At 32.4% G+C, this 20,317-nt stretch overlaps 1 protein-coding gene and 1 long non-coding RNA gene across 2 annotated transcripts in view; one reads left to right on the top strand and one right to left on the bottom strand.

The window, feature by feature from the left end:
• The window catches only part of IBTK (inhibitor of Bruton tyrosine kinase), a 73,966-nt gene that overhangs the window by 49,959 nt on the left and 3,690 nt on the right, over positions 1-20,317 (top strand). Inside the window, exons 23-26 of the mRNA XM_016149607.2 lie at positions 611-771; positions 2,123-2,215; positions 2,737-2,880; positions 14,132-14,278. Of these exons, the coding sequence (XP_016005093.2) occupies positions 611-771; positions 2,123-2,215; positions 2,737-2,880; positions 14,132-14,278 (545 nt within the window). The remainder of the gene's footprint in view (positions 1-610; positions 772-2,122; positions 2,216-2,736; positions 2,881-14,131; positions 14,279-20,317) is intronic.
• The window catches only part of LOC107513201, a 363,871-nt gene continuing 344,260 nt past the window's right edge, over positions 707-20,317 (bottom strand). The window contains exon 7 of the long non-coding RNA XR_001597491.2: positions 707-803. This is a non-coding gene — a long non-coding RNA (uncharacterized LOC107513201). The remainder of the gene's footprint in view (positions 804-20,317) is intronic.

Below are 20,317 nucleotides of genomic sequence, written 5' to 3'. Positions count from 1 at the left end.
TTGTGGGGAGGCCATTTTTTAGGCATCTCAACATTTTATTCCATAATTATTAGTCTACAAGGAAGGATACTGTCTGACTTATGAGATAGAGTCATTTTTTCTGACCACTATACATCCACAAAACATTAGAACTGAAAATTCCTGAGACAGTGGAAAATTTGTAACAACAGGTTTATGGTCCCTTTTGAACTGTCAATATTATTTGACTTTAATTTTATTCAGAGTATTTTAATTACATTCAGAATGAATTATATGACATTTATATCAGACTTTCACTTTGTCTCATATTAAAGTCATGGACTTTAATTTTGAATAACTTTTATTAACATTTTTAATGCTTATTTAAATAGAGATTTAATATAAAAACTTATTTCCCTAAAAATTATTACCAAAGCTCACAATTGGGTTATAGTCATTGATTTGGTTTGAGAATTGGCTATGGCACAAAAATATAGAAGTAACTGAATTGAAAATGCTAGATTATTGTCATAAAATTATACTCTTTAATATAATCAACCAATATTTAAGTACCAGCTATGTGTTAGCTACTCTGGTAGGTGCTTACATTTTTATTCATCTTTTTAATTTTGTTTGTTTGTTTTACCCCCAGGGGAAAACTAAACCATATGTTAATGGTACACCTACATATTTTAGGGAAGATTTAAAACCATGGGAAAAATCACCAATACTTAAACCATCTGCTCCGCAGCCTATTCCCAATAACAGAATCGATACCTCAGTCTCTTCCAGTTGGGTTGCTGGCTCTTTCAGGTAGGATATTCATTTTGTGCAAACCCGTTAGTCTGAAAAATATCATTTATTTTGAGTCAAATAAAAAATTTCAATGAAGCACATATAAAAATAATACAGATTTCCAACATACAGAAAATCACTTAAATGCATACAAATTACTAAGTAGGTAAAATAGGCTTTTATTCCCCTCAAATTTTGTATTCTGCAAATCTAGTAAATTCATATATAACACATGTAATGACTTAATATCAGCTTTTTTTGGGGGGGGGGATAGTATATGGGGGATAGTATATATTAGTTAAAACTCCCACTCAGACCATTTTGTCATTTGTAGGCTTACTTTTTTTTTTAGCACAGTTACGGGTATTTAAGATCTCACAAAATGTATTGTTTTTCACAGTTAATTTTCAGAAGATATTCACTTAATGTTATACTGTACTTATAAGCTATATCTTAACCATATTTTTTTATTTAGAAAAGTCAATATTTTAAAACCGAGGTAGATATAATTAAAGTACAAGCTCTATAAACATTGAAAAAGAACACTGCATTTTATCTTTATATACCTACTATGGTTTATAATATTCTAAAACTATTAATTGACTTACTGTTTATATTATTATCTGGATGATTTATGTAATTATTTTGAAGTATGCTGTATTTTACACAGTTGGGACAAAGATTAAGATGTCCCAGTGTATGCTGCTTCATGGTCTAAAGGTAGTTCAGGAATTGGTTTCAAATTTTTTGCTGAAGTAAACATTTTTGAAGACATCTGGAATCATCTTCTAATCACTAATGTTAGACTATTTTATTAAACATGTTTTAAGAATAGCTTGGTGTAAAGTCAGCAGAATATATTGGATATTTCTAAAGATTGTAGAATTTTTTCTCATTACGGTATAACTCCCTGTGGTGGATTTTTAATATTGTTGAGCATCCCCAAGTTTTTCCATTGAAATTTTTTTTTGATAACATTAGACAGTAGTAGTAATTTTGTTAAAAATAAAATAATTTTTAAGTTCATCCTAAAGGATAAGAATTTAAATTGAACTTTGAGTTCTGCCTAAGTTAGATAAGTTAAGAATCTTTCTATTACTTGGCTTTTTTTTCTTTGCGTCTAAAGTATTTACCATTATGACTTTTGATGCATTTTTAGTTGTTATTTATTTATTTACATATGTATATATAAATGTAGCTTTCATTCAAAATCTTTTTTGAAATTGGTCACAGTTGAAACAAACTTAAATTGTTCTCTCATAAATCTTTTATATAATTTACAGTTTCAGTTAAATTTGGAGGTTGGACCTTTTTTTTTTTTAATGGATTGACGAATGCATTGTAAAGTAACTTTTTATATGTCTTTTAGTCCTGTCAGCCCTCCTGTCATGGATCTCAGAACTATCATGCAAATTGAAGAAAATAGACAAAAATGTGGAGCTACACCAAAGACAAATTTGAGGTTGGTTAAAAAGTTATAAAAGAGGAAAGATCACATTGTTATAGATTTGCCCTAAAGAATTAGACCTACTGGACCTTTTTTATTATTTTTCTGCATTTAACTTAAAGTTAATTATAAGCACTTTTTTAGGTAATTTAGCCTCCCTTAATATTATTTCTTAAATATATGGTAAAGATTTAGTTGGGTTGATTGTCCAGCTCCTGTGGAGTATAGAAGCTTGCCTCTAAAATGACCATTGTGGATTGGTTCTGATGCAAGTGTGTTTGTAAGTAAGAGGCTCATATGTAACTATTACTTGGTCATTAATGGTATAAATTGATATTGTCAATGTTAAAACTTATGGCCATTTTGATCCAATAATAGTAAAACCACATCAGATAAACAGAAAGCAATATAATTACCTGTAACCTTTGTTAAGCAGAAATTAATGTGATTGGTTTAATTTAATTTCTAGTAATCTGATTTCTTTCGGAATTAAACTTTCTCAGCAGTGAAACTAATAGTTTTAACTTAATTTCTAGCAAAATGATTTCTCCTGGAGCTAAACTTTCTCAGAAGCAACGAAAAATGATTGCAATGACTACCAAAGAAAATAATTCAGGAATGAATAGCATGGAAACAGCTTTAATGGCTCCTTCAAAAACTTCAAAACCAGCACATGCATGGTATGTTCTAATTTCGGTTAAAATAAGCATAGATCTGTGCATTAAGCATTTAGGGTAGTTATGGCTTCTGGATTTTTTCCCCCTTGTCTTTTCAAATATTTCATTTCTCTCTTTGCTTTTAAGTTAAAAACTGTACCTTTGGAAATTTTGTTTGTTCATTTGACAAGTACATCATGTTTTTAAAAGTTTTTGTACTTAGATATAATTTCTTCTCGGTATGTTAATTAGTGTTTAGAGAAGGGGGACCATGGAGCTCTCCAGGAGGTGAGGGAACAACCTAGGATTAGAGGAACTGGTGAAGACCATTGTTTACATTTCCCCTGAATATGGATAGCACATGGAGCTCTATCCACATTTTCTGGCCAAGCTGCAGGGAGCTGTGGTGAGTTCCTTGTCACGCCTCCTGGAGCTAAATCCAGCAGAAACAGGAGGATGCTATAGCATGCAAACAAGGGACCCCTCCACCCAGAGACTGATCCAGCTGGTATAGCAGGATGCTGTTTCATGTACCCACCTTCAGGGCTACCCTGTATAGAAGAAGTGCAGAGGTAATGGGGCACTACTCTGAGCTCACGTGAGGACTGTCTCTCCTAGAGAGAGTGTAGAGCTAGTAAAAAGCTATAGTACTCGCATGTGGAACTGCCCTTTCTAGAGAAAGTGTGGAAATGGTGAGGCACTGCTAAACACACATGTGGGGCTGCCCCACCTGAATAAAGTGTGGAGCTATGAAAACTTTATGGTACCCACATGCAGGACTGCCCTGCATGGAGTAAGTGGAGTGTTGCTCTGCGCACATATGACTGCCCTACCTAGAGAAAGGGCAGAGCTAGTAGGTCGTTGAGAAGCAGGCATGCACAGTGGCACTGATCAGGGTGCCTACAATTAAAGTAATAGGGAATGCAGTCAGGGCTGCCTGTATGGAGTGAGAGGGGTGTGACACATGAAGAGCTGCATTGGAGAGGGTACAGAACTAGTAATGTATGGCTATGTGTGCATGGTAGCTGCCCCACCCACAGAAAGGGCAGAGCTAGTAGGGCTCTGAGCTGCAAGCATGCAAAGTAACCCTGCCCAGACCCTGCTCTGATCACAGACAGTTAAAGCAAGATTAGGAAGCCCTATCCAGATTATTAGAGGAAGGGAGCATGCACACACCAGGCTGCTCCACCCAAAATACACTCCTTCAGGCCGAGCAACACAGTAGGCACTGCATGCTTCAGCTCTGACTATAATCAGACCTCCAAAACTATTCAACACAATCTACACAGAGACTACTCTTTCAAGACTGGGAGATTATAGCTGTTCTATCCAACTCGTAGGACATAGGAAAAAAACACAGAAAGTCGTACAAAATGGGGAGGCAGAAGGATATGCCCCAAATGAAGGAACAAGAAAAGACTACAGAGAAAACCCCTATTGAAATGGAGATAAGTAATTTGCCTAATAAAGAATTCAAAGAAATGGTCATAAGGATGCTCAGCAAACTTGAGAGTATAATAGATGAACTCAGCACTGCAACAAAAAGAAAATATAGTAAAGAACCAGTCAGAAATGACAAATACTTTAGAAGGATTTGACATCAGTTTGCTTCATACCTAATAATGGATTAGTGACTTAAAAGACCGCATAGTAAAGATCACCCAATCAGAATAGCAAAATGGAAAAAAAAAATTTTTTAAGGATAGTATAAGATATTTCTGGGATAGAGGAAGAGGAGGAGAGGGAGATGGAGGTGATTGTTGGAAAGAGAGAGAAAGGGGCAGAAAGAATATTCAAAAAAATGATATCTAAAAATAGAAAGCACAGAGTTCCAAACCTACAGCAGGACATACTATAATTTCAGTGGCAAACATTAAGGACAAGGAGACAGTCTTAAAGGCAGCAAGAATAAAACATCAAGTCACATACAAGGGAAACCCTATAAGGCTCTCAGCTGATTTCTTAGATGCAATTTTACAGGCTAGAAAAAAATGGCAGGAGGTATTTAAAGTACTGAAAAAATGGAATCTACAACCCAGGATGCTATATCCATCAAGGTTATCATTCAGATTTGAAGAAAGTTTCCCAAATAAAAACTAAAGGAGTTCTCAACCACTAAACCAGCCTTACAAGAAATGTTGAAGGATCTTCTTTATGCAGAAATGGCTGTTACCAGAAATAAGAAAATACAGGGAAGGAAAAAGTTCTCACTGCTAAAGGCAAATATACAGTAATCACAGTGAGTTGACCACTTACAAAGCTAATAGGAAGGTTAAAAGACAGTAGTAACAAAAATAACTGTAAGGACAATAAATAATTGAGTTACACAAAACAAAAAGATATAAAAGAAACAGTGGAGAGGGCAATAAAAATGTACTGCTTTTAGAATGTGATTGGACTTTAATGCCTATCAGCTTAAAATAGACTGTTAGATATAGATGGAAATATATTAACCACATGGTAACCATAAACCAAAAATACAAAAAGTGAAGAGAAAGGAATCAGTCAAAACAAAACCAATAAATCAAAAAGAAATGGTAGAGAACAAAAACAACCAAAAAACAACAAATGGCAATAAGCACATACCCATCTATCACTCTAAACGTAAATGGACTAAAAGCTTCAATTAAAGACACAAAGAAGGGGGAAGAAAAGACATAAGGAGAGACACATAGGGAAATTGCCATGTGAAGAATGGAGTTATGCTGCAACAGTCAAAAAACACCAGAGAAAGCAAACCACCAGAACTAGGAGAGAAGCATAGAACAGATTCTCCCTCACAGCCCTCAGAAGTAACCAACTCTGCCAAAACCTTGATTTCAGACCTTTAGCCTCCAGAATATAAGACAATAAACTTGTTTTTTAAGTCAAAAAATAAAGACATAAGGAGGCAGAATGGTTAAAAAAAAATATGATCCATCTATATGCTACTTATAAGAGACTCACTTTTGATCAAAAGACATACTCTGAAAGGGAGGGAAAAAGATATTCCATGTAAATAGAACCGAAAAAACGGGTGGCAGTACTTATATTGACAAAATAGACTTCAAAACAATGTAAAAAAACAAAGGAAGATATTACATAATTCTAAAGAGGTCACTTCAAGGAGGGGATATATCATTTGTAAATACCTATACAACCAACAGTGGAGTATCCAGGTATATAAAACAGATGTTAATGGACATAAAGGCAGAAATTAATGGTAATACCGTTATAGTCGGGAACTTTAATACTCCACTTACTTCAATGGATAGACCATCTAGACAGAAAATAAATAATGGCCTGAAATACATTAGACTAGTTCAACTCTATAGGCATTAATAGAGCACTTTATCCAAAAATTGTAGATTACATATTTTCTCAAGTGCACATGGAACATTTTCATATACTAGAATAGATCACGTACTAGACTACAAAACAAGTCTCAAGAAATTCAAGACGATTGAAATTAGATCAAGAATATTTTCTTGGCCACATTGACAATAAACTAGAAATCTTAAACAACATGCTTCTAAACAACCAGTGGATCAAGAGGAAATCAAAACTACCTTGAAACAAATTAAACTGAAAAACACAACCTTATAAAATTTGAGATGCAGCAAAAGCAGTTGTAAGATAAAAGTTTATAGTTACATGGATCTACCTCAAGAAGCAGGAAAAGTCCCAAATAAACAATCTATAGTTACACCTAAAGAAACTAGAAGAGGAACAAACAAAACCCGAAGTAAGTAGAAGGAAAGAAATAATAAAGAGCAGAGCAGAAATAAACGAAATAGAAAAATAGAAAGTATTTATGGAACCACAAAAGACCACAGATTGCCGAAGCAATCTTGAAAAAGAACAAAATTGGACATATAATGCCCCCTGATTTCAAACTATACTACAAAGCTATAATAATCAAAACAGTACACTAGCACAAAAGCACATATAGATCAATGGAACAGAATAGAGAGCCCAGAAAGAAACCCTTCCTTATGTGGTCAGCGAATTGACAATGGAGTAATAATAGTCACTTCAACAGTGGCATAAAGAAAATTGGACAAATGCCAAAAAAAAAAAAGAAACTGGACCACTCTCTTACACCACATACAAAAATAAACTCAGAATGAGTTAAAGACCTGAAACCATAAAACTCCTAGAAAAAAAACATAGGTAGTAAATTATCTGACATCAGTCTTAGTAACATCTCTTTGGATGCATCCCCTCGAGCCAAAGAAACAAAAGCAAACAAACAAATGGGACTTAGTCAAACTAAAAAGCTTCTGTACAGTAGAGGAAACAATTAACAAAACAAAAAGAGAACTTAATGGGAGAATGTATTCATAAATGATATATCCAAAACATATCAAACTCATACAACTCAACAACAAAAACGGTCCAATCAGAAAATGAGCAGAAGACACGAAAAGACATTTCTCCAAAGAAGACATACAGATAGCCAGTAGGTATGAAAAAGATGCTCAGCATCACTAATTGTCAGGGAAATGCAAATCAAAACTACAGTGAGACACTACCTCGCACCTGTCAGAAATGGCTTATCAAAAAGTCAACAAATAACATGTTGGCAAGGATGTGGGAAAAAGGCAGTCCTTGTGGTGGGACTGCAAACTGGTACAGCCACTATGGAAAAAAGTACAGATATTCCTGAAAAAAAAAAAAATAGATCTACCATATGACCCAGCAATTCTGCTTCTGAGTATTTATCTGAAGAAAACAAAAACACTAATTAGAAAAGATATATGCACCACCTCTATGTTCAGTGCAACATTATTTACAGTAGGCAAAATATAGAAGCAACCATTGATAGATGAATGGATAAAGAAGATTTGCATACACACAATGGAATAAAACCCAGAAATAGAATGAAATCTTGCCATTTGTGACAACATGGATGGGCCTAGAGGGTATTTTGCTAAGTGAAAAAAGTTAGAGAAAGACAAATACCATATTGTTTCACATATATGTGGAAGGTAAAACATAAAACAGAAGCAGATTCATAGAAACAGACCAAAAGTATGCTTACCAGAAGAGATGGGGTGGGGGGATGAATTAAAAAGATGAAAGGGAATATAGTCAATAATCTGATGATATGTTTGCATGGTGGCAGATGATTACTAGATTTAGCGATCACATTGTAAGGCATAAAAATGTGAAATCACTATATTGTACATTTGAAACTAATATACTCATTGTACCTAAATGACAAAACTTATAAAAATCAAATTGATTGTAATGATTAAAAAAAAAAACTTTATAATTACATTTATACAAGTTAAAAAGTCTTTGATTTACATTCACGTTTATATACTTTTTGTATGTTTTGTATTTTAATTATGTTTTATTTTATTGTTTTTTAAGTTCTGATTGGAAGCTCTGTGTTTCTGTGTGAAACAGGTCGATTGTGTATTTCCATGTTTTTTCTCCTGGGTCTGTCTCTTAATTTTCATATTTGGTTGCCAGCATTCTGGAAGCTGATTAGAGTAAAGAGGTTAAGGGGCTCTTAAGGGGCTCAGGTTCTCACCATTTGGTATAGATTTTCATATACCTCTCCATTCAGTATGTGGACTTTACCTGCCTCTAGTGATTTTCAATCACACTTTCCTTCTACTAAGGTAGAGGAGGTATAGTCATCTGACCACATGGAGATAGGGAGGATTTCTGACATTCTCTACCACTCCATAAGTAATCTTTAGACTAATTTTCTTGTTTTCATCCTCATGCCTACTTCAGGATCTGATAACATAAGATGGCTCCAATGTATGAGCCTTTTCAGGGTTCTGAGCTTTACATCCTACTACAATTTCAGCTGATGAGAATTAGCTTTCCTTTATTTCTATTACATCAGTGATCTCTTTAGCTCTTTTCCATTTTAATTTCCCATTGTCTTAATGCTTTACTTTTTGCCTTTGTGAGTTTATGCCTTTCTGATTACTGGCCTGTTTACTCTCTATGGGATTTCAGGAAGTGGATTAAAGTAGTCATTTGTCTGAAACTTCAGAGTTTTGATTTTCAAATTAAGAAAAAATTTTCTCCATAATTATTATCAACATGAGCTCAGATTTCCACGTTGAAAGGACTATCTGAATTTCAAAAGAAATCTATAATGGCATGTTAAAGAGAATTCTAGAAACATAAAAACAAAGATGCCATAAAATTTGACCAACAATATAATCAGGGTATTTTTTTTCTTAACTGAAACCTAAGAGATGTTTATTAAACATTTATTTTATGAAAATTTAAATACAAATGAATAATGAATTTTATGTATTTGGGGACACTGAAAAAATTTGACCAATTATTTTATTTTGTTAAATTTCTGCTAAATTAGTGGAGTGATCACATTGTAAGGCATAAAAATGTCAAATCACTATATTGCATACCTGAAATTAATATTGTATATCCGCTGTACTTAAATGAAAAAAATTATAAAAACAAAATCATAATTATTTAAAAAGACATTATTCATTTGTATTTAAATTTTCCAGTCTCATAAAATGTCATTTATGCTAAATTCTTTAAAATTTATGTACTGCTTAGAAATCATTTGTTAGAAATTTTAAGAACACATTTACATAAAGTGATTGATGTTTGATATTCCTGGATTTTGATGCATGCTTAGTATAAATGGAAATAATTATTAGGTTGTTAATTTTCTTGACTCCTTAGAATGCTGCATTAGTATGTTACTTGATTTTAAATCAGATATACATAGGGTATGAAAACATATAGTATATGCTTGAAGAAATTAAAAATGGAATACATTTGTTTTCCTGAAAATATCCCTTGTAAATGTGGCCTAAACAAAGTTTGCAACATTTAAATTTTGTAAAAAATTCAAAGTTTGTAAAAAGTAGGAAATTAATCTGAAATTAGCACTTTACTATTATTTACAGATTGTATTTATAGAATGCATTGATTACTGTAGTGATTAAGTTTTTAAAAATATTTCACAAAGGTACATCTTCATCTTCCTGATGAATTATCTAATATGATTTTATTTCCTTAGTTGTTTTTACTCTAATATTTAGGTTAACGTACAGTTCATTAGCAAATCACAAAGCAGCTAAGTTTGCTTCTAGTTGTAGTAAGGGTTTTCACTAGTTTCTTCACACATTAATTCACCAAGTCTTTATGACTTCCAGTAAATAGTTGTACTCCTGCTACCAGCAGTTAGGCATGCACGTTTAGTATTAAAAGTAATTGGTTCTTGCATTAGAACTAAGTTCTAACCATGTGGATTTTAAATCAAACATGAAAACACCAAGTGTATATGGGAGTTGGCCACTTTTTATTATCTAGTGTTTTACTTGGAGAAATAATATAACCTTTCTCACCAGTCATCTTGAGTGAGAGAATGCACAGTCTTTGTGGCCTGACTTGATTTATGATATAAATTCTTCCAAATTCCATTTAGAGCTAACCAATAAATTTCGATTATTTAATTTCACTAATTTTAATTATATCATTTTTTAGAACTAGAAATTTTATTCATTAAAGCAAAATTTTCAGGGGTGCTTTAGCCGAGGAACAAATCTTGATTAATTTTTTATGTGGCTATAGATGTCTACAAATGCTTCTCCATGAAGTTTCTCTGGCTGCTAAAGAAGGAAAATAGCCAGAGTCTATGAGTTAGGAAAAGAAAAATTGTGGGAAATCAAATACTGCTACAAATTATGGAATGATCAGGGGAAAGAATAATATAACTAATTTAAAGAAATCTATGTAAGACATTTTATAGGTAAATACTGTATATGATTAATGAACATGTGAATGTAAGATATTTTGAATGTACTGTTATCTGAACTTATTTTTTTTAATTAGGTTTATTGGGGTAACATTGGTTAATACAATTATATAATTTTCAGGTGTACATTATAATTATATATATATATATTTTTTTTTTTCTATTATGTGATTACCACCCAAAGTCTATTTTCCTTCAGCTACCATGTATTTGATCCCTGTTACCCACTTCATCCTCCCCCTAACCCCCCTTGTATTTGACTCCCTTTACCATGTCTACCTCTCCTCTCTTCCCCCACCCCCTACCCTCTGGTAACCACTAGTCCATTGTCCATGTCCCGAGTCTCTGTCTTGTTCATTTGTTGCTTTTAGGTTTATATCCCACATCTAAGTGATACGTGATTTTCTCCTTTTTCAGTTTGGCTTATTTTTCTTAACATGAAAATCCACCTGGTTAGAACTTAGTTCTAATGCAAGAACCAATTACTTTTAATACTAAACGTGCATGCCTAACTGCTGGTAGCAGGAGTACAACTATTTACTGGAAGTCATAAAGACTTGGTGAATTAATGTGTGAAGAAACTAGTGAAAATCCTTACTACAACTAGAAGCAAACTTAGACAGCTGCTTGTGATTTGCTAACGAACGGTACATTAACCTTGTCGTAAATGGCAATGTTTCATCAGCCATAAGAAGAGATGAAACATTGCCATTTATGACAACCTCGCGGTCCATCGAGGTTGTTGTAAATGGCAATGTTTCATCTCTTCTTATGGCTGAGTAATATTCCATTGTATATATGTGCCACAGCTTCTGTACTTATTCTTAAGGACATGTTTATTATAACTACCATTTTATAATATCACTTACTACATCTAGAAGTCCCCAGATTACCAGTATAGTGAATCTGACAACTTGTGCTTTTATACACGTTATTGTGAAGTTTTTGTATTTAGAGGCATGAATTGCTTATAGGAGACATTTATTGGATTTCTGGCAAGAGTATTTGCCAGCAGTGTACCCAGCGGGCTAATGCTAACATTGTACACCATAGTTATCTGTTTATCAATAGAAACCTTCAGGTATGTATGCTTTTGTGAAGAGAGAGGAGTGGTGAGGCAATGGGGAGTGGTTCCTTCATATATGTATATAATTTATGTTTTGTGTATGCATGTGTTCGAGGGAAGTTTTTGTGATAAAGTCAGATTAAGTTCCTTTTGAAGAAATATTTTTAACATATATACCTTAGTAGGTCATGTTTCTGATATAAAGAAAATCTCTTATAATGATATAAGATTTTACTTAGAGTAAATGACTTAAATGTGGACACAACAGTATAGTGATGAAGTTGGAGTTCTGGAGTTAGCTTTGCCTGAATTTAAATCATGAATCTGTTACTTGGTAGGTAGCATTGTGAACTTAGATCAATTATTTAACCTTTCTGTCTTACTTTTCTTGTCCATAAAGCGGCTATCACAGTACCTGATTCACAGAGGAGTATTGTGAGTTGATATGTGGAGCACATTTAGGATAGCACTGTCAACATCTTATATTCAAATACATAAATGTTTGTTATTATTTAAATGAATTATTACTTTTGCTGTATGTTCACATGATTAACTGATTTCCTTAACAGGTAGTAAGTTTTGTGAACTTTTTAAAAGAAAAATCTTATGTGGAGCAGTTTGTATTGATTTAATCTTTATTGATTAAATAGAATTTTGATAAATTTTAGCTTATTTTGTTATGAATGGATGCTGAGCTCATATGCTAACAAAGCAAAGTGAATCAGTCTCATTTTCCTCCCATCTGTGTTACCTTTGGCACTTTTTGAGGAGCATTGTTGTCTTGATTTCTTATTGAAGGCAGTAGTAGACTAGATGGCAGAGTATGAGTTTTGTGGTCATTATGAATTGGGTTTGGATCCCAGTCCTGCCTCATCTCTGGTGATCCTATGGTTGTTGAGATCCCTGAACTTTGGTTGTATTCTTTTAAACATAGGTGGTGATGAAAATACTTCTCTGTCAGGATTGTTATAAGGATTAAATGAGATGATGCCTGTAAAGTGTTTCGCAAACATGGTTTGGTCAGAGTCAAAAGGCCTTGCTTTTCTATGAGGTACCCTAAATAGTTTATGAGCTTAATCTGGGTGCAGATTTTATTTCTTCAAAGTATGAATTTACCTTTTTAGAGAATTATCCAGTTATCATTTGTGTTCACTTATTAACGTGGCCATTTTGTTTTCTGTAAATTAGGAAAAAAATTAAAATAAGGAATTTGTTTAATGATTGTTCATAATTTTGACTAATGATACAGATTCTGAAAACAGTACTAAAGGTACACTGTAGTTCTAGTGTAAAAATTTACTGTGTTAACTAAAGCTTCTTTTTGAATTAAATTTTCTAAATCAGACTCTAGGAAGGAAAGAGATACTAAGCCTATTAACTGTTTATATATTTCTTCGTGCCAGAACGTATGTGTTCTTATTTTCTTTTTCTCTTAAATCAAAATGTTAGTTTTGTTAAATGCTGTGAAAATTTTGGATAGTAATGGATCTACATAACATTTATTGAATCAGGTAGTTTTAAATAAATTAATTAATATTTGATCCTTATAACCACCATTATGATGGAGAACATGTTATTGATAAGGAAACTGAGGCATAGAGGTTAAATCAGAGTCAAAGCCAGCATGTGGCAGAGCCAAGATTTGAACCCAGTCTAGCAACAGAGCCTATGTGCCTAACCCTGACTATCATCTTGCAAATCTTTTTTACATCCTTAATTATAAAGTTAAAAAAAAAGAAAAAAGAAAGAAAACATGAAAAGATTCTGATACCGTAAAAATCTGAGTGTGAAATCTTTGGAAGCTAAATCTGTATGGGTAATTTTTGATTTTTTTGTCTTTTTTGGTGGTTAGTATTCTAAAATACATTATACTCCACTAATTCTCAAAATATTATGTTGGGTGTAATTGATTTTATATTTTTTATTACTTAGGTCAACTTAAATTTTATTTCTTCTAGTCTGTTCATGTAAAATTAGGTTTAAATTTTAAATAATGTTATTGAAACATATATACACATAGAAGTGCAGTTATGTGTATAGGTTGTTGAAGTTTCACAAGCTGAACACATCTTAAATGCAAGCAGAACTCAAATCAAGAAGTAACATTACCAGCATTATTCAGCGGAAGTAACATTTCCTCTACTGAGCTTACTTATTCTCTAATTTATTGAGCATAGTTTTTGTTGTTACCTGAGGCATAGTTATAATAGTTGTTTTTAATATCACTGCTATCATTCAATATCTGGGTTCCCTCCAGTGTTAGTCTATATTGCCTTTTCTTATCACGTAGTTTTGATTAGTTCACAGTTGACAGCAAGAATCCAACATTATATTGAAAACTGTAATTATATAATATCAGTGTTAACTTTTTGGTCTGTGTTTTCTCCATTGTCCCCTTGTGATTTCTAGCAATGACCTTTTTAAAAAAATGGATATTTTAACACGATATTTATTGTCTGTTACAGGTCATCTTCTCTACATTCATTTTCATCCAAGTCATTCCGGGATTTCTTAGAAGAAAAAAAATCTGTTACTGGCCATTATTCAGGAGATCATATCAAAAAAGTTTGTTTTAAAGGAATCGAGAATTCCCAGGCTCCAAAAGTTGTAAGGTACTAAAATACACTTACACATTTTCTACTGTAAAATGTTCTGTGGTGGTTTTATGTTCTGAAGTGGTCTTTAAATTTTTATAAGGCAGATTTTTATACATTCTTTTACATTCAAAATTAACATGTCTTTTTTAAGCTTTATTTTGGTATAATTGGCTTACAATAAACTGTATATTTAAAGTAAACAATTTGAAGTTTTGGCATACACTTACACCTGTTAAACCATCATCACCAACCACATTCGACAGTGAATATAACTGTTATTCTCAGAAATTCCCTTGGTAATCTCTTCCTCCCTTTCTCCTCCTACTCCCTCTCCAGTTAGCTACTAACCTGCTTCTGTCAGTATAGACTAGCTTGTCTATTCCAGAGTTTCATATCAATAGATTCATTCCATATATAATTTTTTAAATAATCAGTTTTTTACTCAGCATATATTGAGATTGGTCCAAGTTGTTATGTGTATCAATAGTTCATTCCATTTTATTGCTGAGTAGTTTTTCACTATGGATATGAAACAGTCTGTATACTGGACCTTTGGATGTTTCTAGTTGTTTCATTAGCTATTTTTGATACTGATTTTTAAAGTCCAGTGTTTCTAAAAGATATTTATATTATAAATGCATACATGTACTTTTAGTGTTAAACTTTGACAGTAAAAATGTTTATGTCTAACTACATTTGAGTGCCCCTTGTACACATACGTACCATGTATGTTTTGTATCTATTACATACATAATGATAATCATATGTTTTAAAATATTCATATATACATCTTTTATTAGGATTGTCTATTCCAGGCAAATATTTTTAAGTAGAAAAAATTCAGTTATTTGTTATCTTCTGTAATGACCCTACATCTTTTGTATTTTTAAAAACTGAATATAATAGTCTTTTTTAATGTAAGAAAAACAATTATTTTTTTAAGTTGTATCACGAGTGATGTCCTGTAGTGATGTCCATATTTTTAAATAGAAAGGTATGTAACCTCTTTATTTTCCTACCGTGAGACACACAAATCTGCCTCTGTATTCATCTTCCTTTTTTGTTTTGCAATAGAAGAGTTATCCTTCCCATCTAAGACTAGTATTTATACTTCTTCTTGTATCTTAACCCCTTTCCACTTCAGAAGTCTTAAACTAATAATTATCCCTGTCTTTTCTTTTGGCTATTTAACCTTTTCCTTTCATGTAGATTTTTCCCATCTGGTTTTGAATATGCTCAGGTCCCTGTTTTCTGGGGTAAGAAAATCAATTCCTCACTCAACCCCACACTTTTTTCTAGTAATCGTTCTCTCATTACCAATCACCTACTCCCTTCACAGCCAGATTTCTCAAAAGAGATGGCAGCTCCTACTCACTTCATAATCTATTCTGGCTTCCAGTCTCATTACTAAACTGAAACAGTTTAGGCTAAGTTCACCAGTGACCTTCATATTGCCAACACCATGGACTTTCTATATGACTTGTACAATGGTCATCTTCTCATTTCACTTTATATTATTTCTACACTGTCCCATGAGGTATGTTCAATTATGACCTGTACACTAGAGACTCAAAGATTATATTGCCTGCCCACATCTATTAGCTGAGCTTCAGACCTAGTTATCCAACTGCCTTCATCCTATTTGGATGTTAGAAATACCCTAAACTTTATGTCCCAAACCAAACTTAATGTTTTTTTTCCTTATACCTCTCTCATAAAACCAAAATCTGAAACAAAAATACAGGTGATACATTAAACAGCTCATTCTTCCTGATTTTTCTTCCTTGATAAATGGCATTTGCAAATCTTTGGCATGTCCATTGTCCTTACCAATGTCCAGTTGATCATCAATACATTCTAGTTTTATCTCAAATATTTCTCAAATCCATATATTAAATTTTATCTCCACTCCCGTTGCCCTCATTCAGGCTTCTGTGATCTTTCACTTGGGCTACCTGAGTAAGTCTCCTAACTGGTCCTGCCATGGCCTTTCTTCTTTTCTTTCACTACATTGAGCCAGTGTATTCTTTTTAAAACACAGACTTTACTGCTCTTAGGATAAAAGTTAGAATTCTTATATGGCCTTCAATGCCTACCTAGTCTGGTTCCTGCCAACCTTTTGATGATCATCTTTTAATGTAATTTCTGTATTCCAGCCATCTTGGCCTTCTCTTGGTTTCTCAGATACAGTTTACTTCTTCCCACCTATATATCCTTTGATTAGTTGACTCTGATTCTTCTTTCAATTTCTATTCAGCCTTATTCTTTGGAGAAGTTTGACTTCCCTTTCAGGGTCTGTTTCCTGTTATGTGATCTCAGCCCACTTCTCACTCATCACACTTCTCACTCTTCAGTTTTCACAGTTATACTTAATATTAGTGTGATTCTTTGTTTAATGTTTTCTGTTACAAGTGATTCTTTGTTTAATGTTTTCTGTTACAAATATTTTAATGTCTGTGTATTCAACTATGTGTTCAGTGAGAGCCAAGAAGATTGGTCTCTTTATTCTTTTCCAGTGCTTAGAATGTTTCTTAGCAACTAGTTAGGTGCTCAGTCAGCATTTAGTGAATGACAGGATATATAAATCAAATAAAATTGTAGCTCTCACTCAAGTAACATTTGTTTCTAATATAGCAAGTTTATGCCTTAAATGTATAAACTTTAAGTTATAAACAAGTTCATTTTTGTAAAATTTAGATATTTTAAATACTAACAATATACATTAAATGTCTTATTTTGGATATTTTTATTTGTCATGGAACTCTTAATATTAAGGATCCGTGGTTTCATAGTTGATCACTAGAGTGTGCTATAACATCAGAGCAGTTAATTATGAAAAGTAGTGTGTGCTATTATAGTGCTCTGGAAATTTTAGTTAAAGGAATGTGTGATAGTATCATTCTATCCTTACCTTGGCTGTTTGGTAAGTGGAAGTTAATGTTTTAAATAGATGTGTGTTATCTGATCCCTGAGAAAACAGCGTGAGTTTCATTTTTTAATTTCATCAAAAATATGTGATCATAAGTGAGTTTTTAAAAAAGAAATAATAAAACATAACAGATAAAGTAGAATATTAATTCACCAAATTATGGGACACCTGATATATATACAACAATCTGTTGGTCTCTCAGGTATATAGAAATATATAATAGACAGGCCCATCATTAAATGTATTTAATATCTAGTTGGTACATCTAAATATGCATACATAGAAATTAAATGACAGAACAAGAATGAAATTATAGTACAATATAACAGTATTAAAGAAATTAAAGAGTAATATATGATAAAGTACCAGATAAGTGGCTCAGAGAAGAAAAAAAATGATGGCTAGAGTTGTAAGGAAAACTTCATTGAGGAAGAAGGGCTTAAGTATTAGTTCATAAACATTTCAAATTCAATTCCAAATATTTCATCATTATCCTTATGGCCATATAAATAATACTAGAAAAAATATTGATCTATTTCATCGCCACAAGCTTTTGAACATAGGATGGGATTTTTAAATGGAGAGGAGAAAGAACAGTGTAAACAGAGGAAATAGTGGGAATTAAGCAAGAAGACAGGAATGCTTATGGTTCTTTAGGGAATTGAGGAGGGGGAGTGGCAGGGATTGGGGGGCTTATCTCAGGAAGTTCTACCAATCACACATTGTTGTTTTAATTGTAGAAAATATAAAATTTTTCCCCCTAGGCTAGGGAAATCCAAGAATAACAATGTTATTTGGGGGGGTTGGTTAAATGTAGAAAAGAGGGATTTACACAATTTCTATTTGTTTATTGTTACTTATGGGTTCTTTTTCATTTTAAAATGTTTTATTTTTATTTACAATTACAGTTGATGTACAATATTATTTTGTATATATTTTACATCATTAAAATATTTTTTAAAATTTTTTCATAAATACCTCCTTATGTAATTCTGAGCAGAAAATGTGATCTTATATTTCTCATCAGTAAGAAAAACTACTTGTCAGTCGAAATCACTATACCAGCTCTAATCTTACATAAAAATCTTTGTAGTTAAGCTAATACCAAATTTTTTTTAAAAGTCACTTGTATGAGCAAAAAAGTGATTTATTCTTCTTAATGTCTACATTCAGCATGATTAATATCCTTCAGTTGAACTAAAGTATTTGAAAGATTTTAGCAAGCCTACATAAATTTTCTACAAATTGTCTATTGAGATGTCAATTTCTGTGTTGCAGATACCTTAAGCTTAATAATGCTATATTTTCTGAAAGCTTAGAATGTTTTTTATACTTGTTTAATAATAGTTCCATTTTGTTTAGCAATTTTGTTTCATTCCGAGATGAAATTTTGACAGACTTCAAGTTGTTTGGATAAATTTATAATTAATGAAATTATCCAGTGAAAAGTCATTAGTGGAAATTATAATTAGTGGAAATTATAATATAGAATTATAATTCTAGGATTATAATTCTATGATCAGATTTGAGTTTCCATCTAACACTTAGATTAGCCCTTGCATGTGGACCTTTCTGAATCTGTTTCATCACACACGAAATGAGAACAGTGATGCCTACCTAACAAGTTTATTATAAGGCTTATATCAGATAATATATATGATAGTACTTTATAAATTATAAAATGTTACATAGTTATACGTAAGCTCTGATTGCTTAACTTTGATTTAACAAGGCCTATATAAGATACTTTAGTCCTAATATTTAATTCTGTTAACCAGTAATATACCATTTTTTAAGACAGACTTTATAGCTTAACATTTAAATACTGATTGGTTCGACATTATTTTTGAATTTCTTTGAAAGTGTCAAAACACATTAGTTGATCTCCAGACACCAAGATGATTTTTGAGCACCACTTCAATCATTATCTGTTTTTATTTTGTGTTATGCTTTTATGCTTCAGAAGGTCTCTAATCTCTAGCCTTAGACTTACATTAAGACCTTTCAAGGAACTTAACCAAGGGAATTTGCATTCAGTCTCTGTTTAAGGTAGTTATCTATTCCAACAGAATGTAGAATTTTTCCATTTATTTTATAGCAATTTTAATCTAGATTCTCATTGCCTCATAACATTTATCCCAATAGCTTTCTAGTTCATCTCTTTGGCTTAATTTTTCTCATGGTCATCTTTTATTTTATCCTGGAGACTTCTCTTATTTTGCATGTAATAGGTCAGGTATGCAGCATAGAACTTCTTTAAAACTAAGAACCCTGTAACTATACCTATTTTCATTTCCGTTTGCATTTCACTGCTTACATTTGGAGAAAAAATTTGGCAGTAATTCAAAGGTATAAGGAACTTTTAAGGAAAATACTCTGCTTTTATTTTGTCTCATATTTAAAATTCTTTGGCTTTCTGCCTCAGTTATTTATTCTCTAATTACTTTTTCACAACAGGTGTTCTACTAGACACTGAGATACAAAGATGAATGAAACAGCCCTGAGAGACTAGTGTTAAGACAGACTTGTAAACAACAATAACAGAGCATGTGAACCTCTGTAATAGTAATTGAAGTGCAGTAGGAGCAGAGAGAAGGTGATATTTTAGCCAATTCTTAAAGAATGAGAAGACATTTGTAATGTTATGTATTCTCTTTCTTCACAGAGTATTGTAAAGATTAAATGAGATAGTGTATACAAAAATACTCGCAGTAAATTTGCCCACACGTCAGGTTTAAACATTTTAGCTTTCACTGTTTCATTTTAACTATTTCCCTTTTAATCTCTTCCATACTTTTAATTCAGTCATTCTGTTTATTGAAGAGAACAGTCTACCTTTATGTAAGCCACCAGCATCTTTCACCATTTCTATATTTGTACAACCAAAACCCTGTCTCAGTGTCACTCTTCTCATTTTAATGTCATTTCCTCAGTGAAGCCGGCATCATATACTCTCTTCCCTATTGTTTTAATTTCTCCTGCAAATCCATAGTAGTTTGTACATGTTGATATAGATATCAATTATAGTACACTAACATTGTTTTATCATTGCTTAAATACATTTTAAAATCTCTCCTACCAGAGTTTTTTGAGGGGAAGGGACTTAGTTTTAGTCAGCCTAGTTT

The sequence above is a fragment of the Rousettus aegyptiacus genome, unplaced genomic scaffold, assembly GCF_014176215.1.
Source record: "Rousettus aegyptiacus isolate mRouAeg1 unplaced genomic scaffold, mRouAeg1.p scaffold_m13_p_1, whole genome shotgun sequence".
Lineage (NCBI taxonomy): Eukaryota > Metazoa > Chordata > Mammalia > Chiroptera > Pteropodidae > Rousettus > Rousettus aegyptiacus.
Note: the sequence above shows the minus strand (reverse complement) of the source record. Positions and strands in the feature narration are given on the sequence as shown.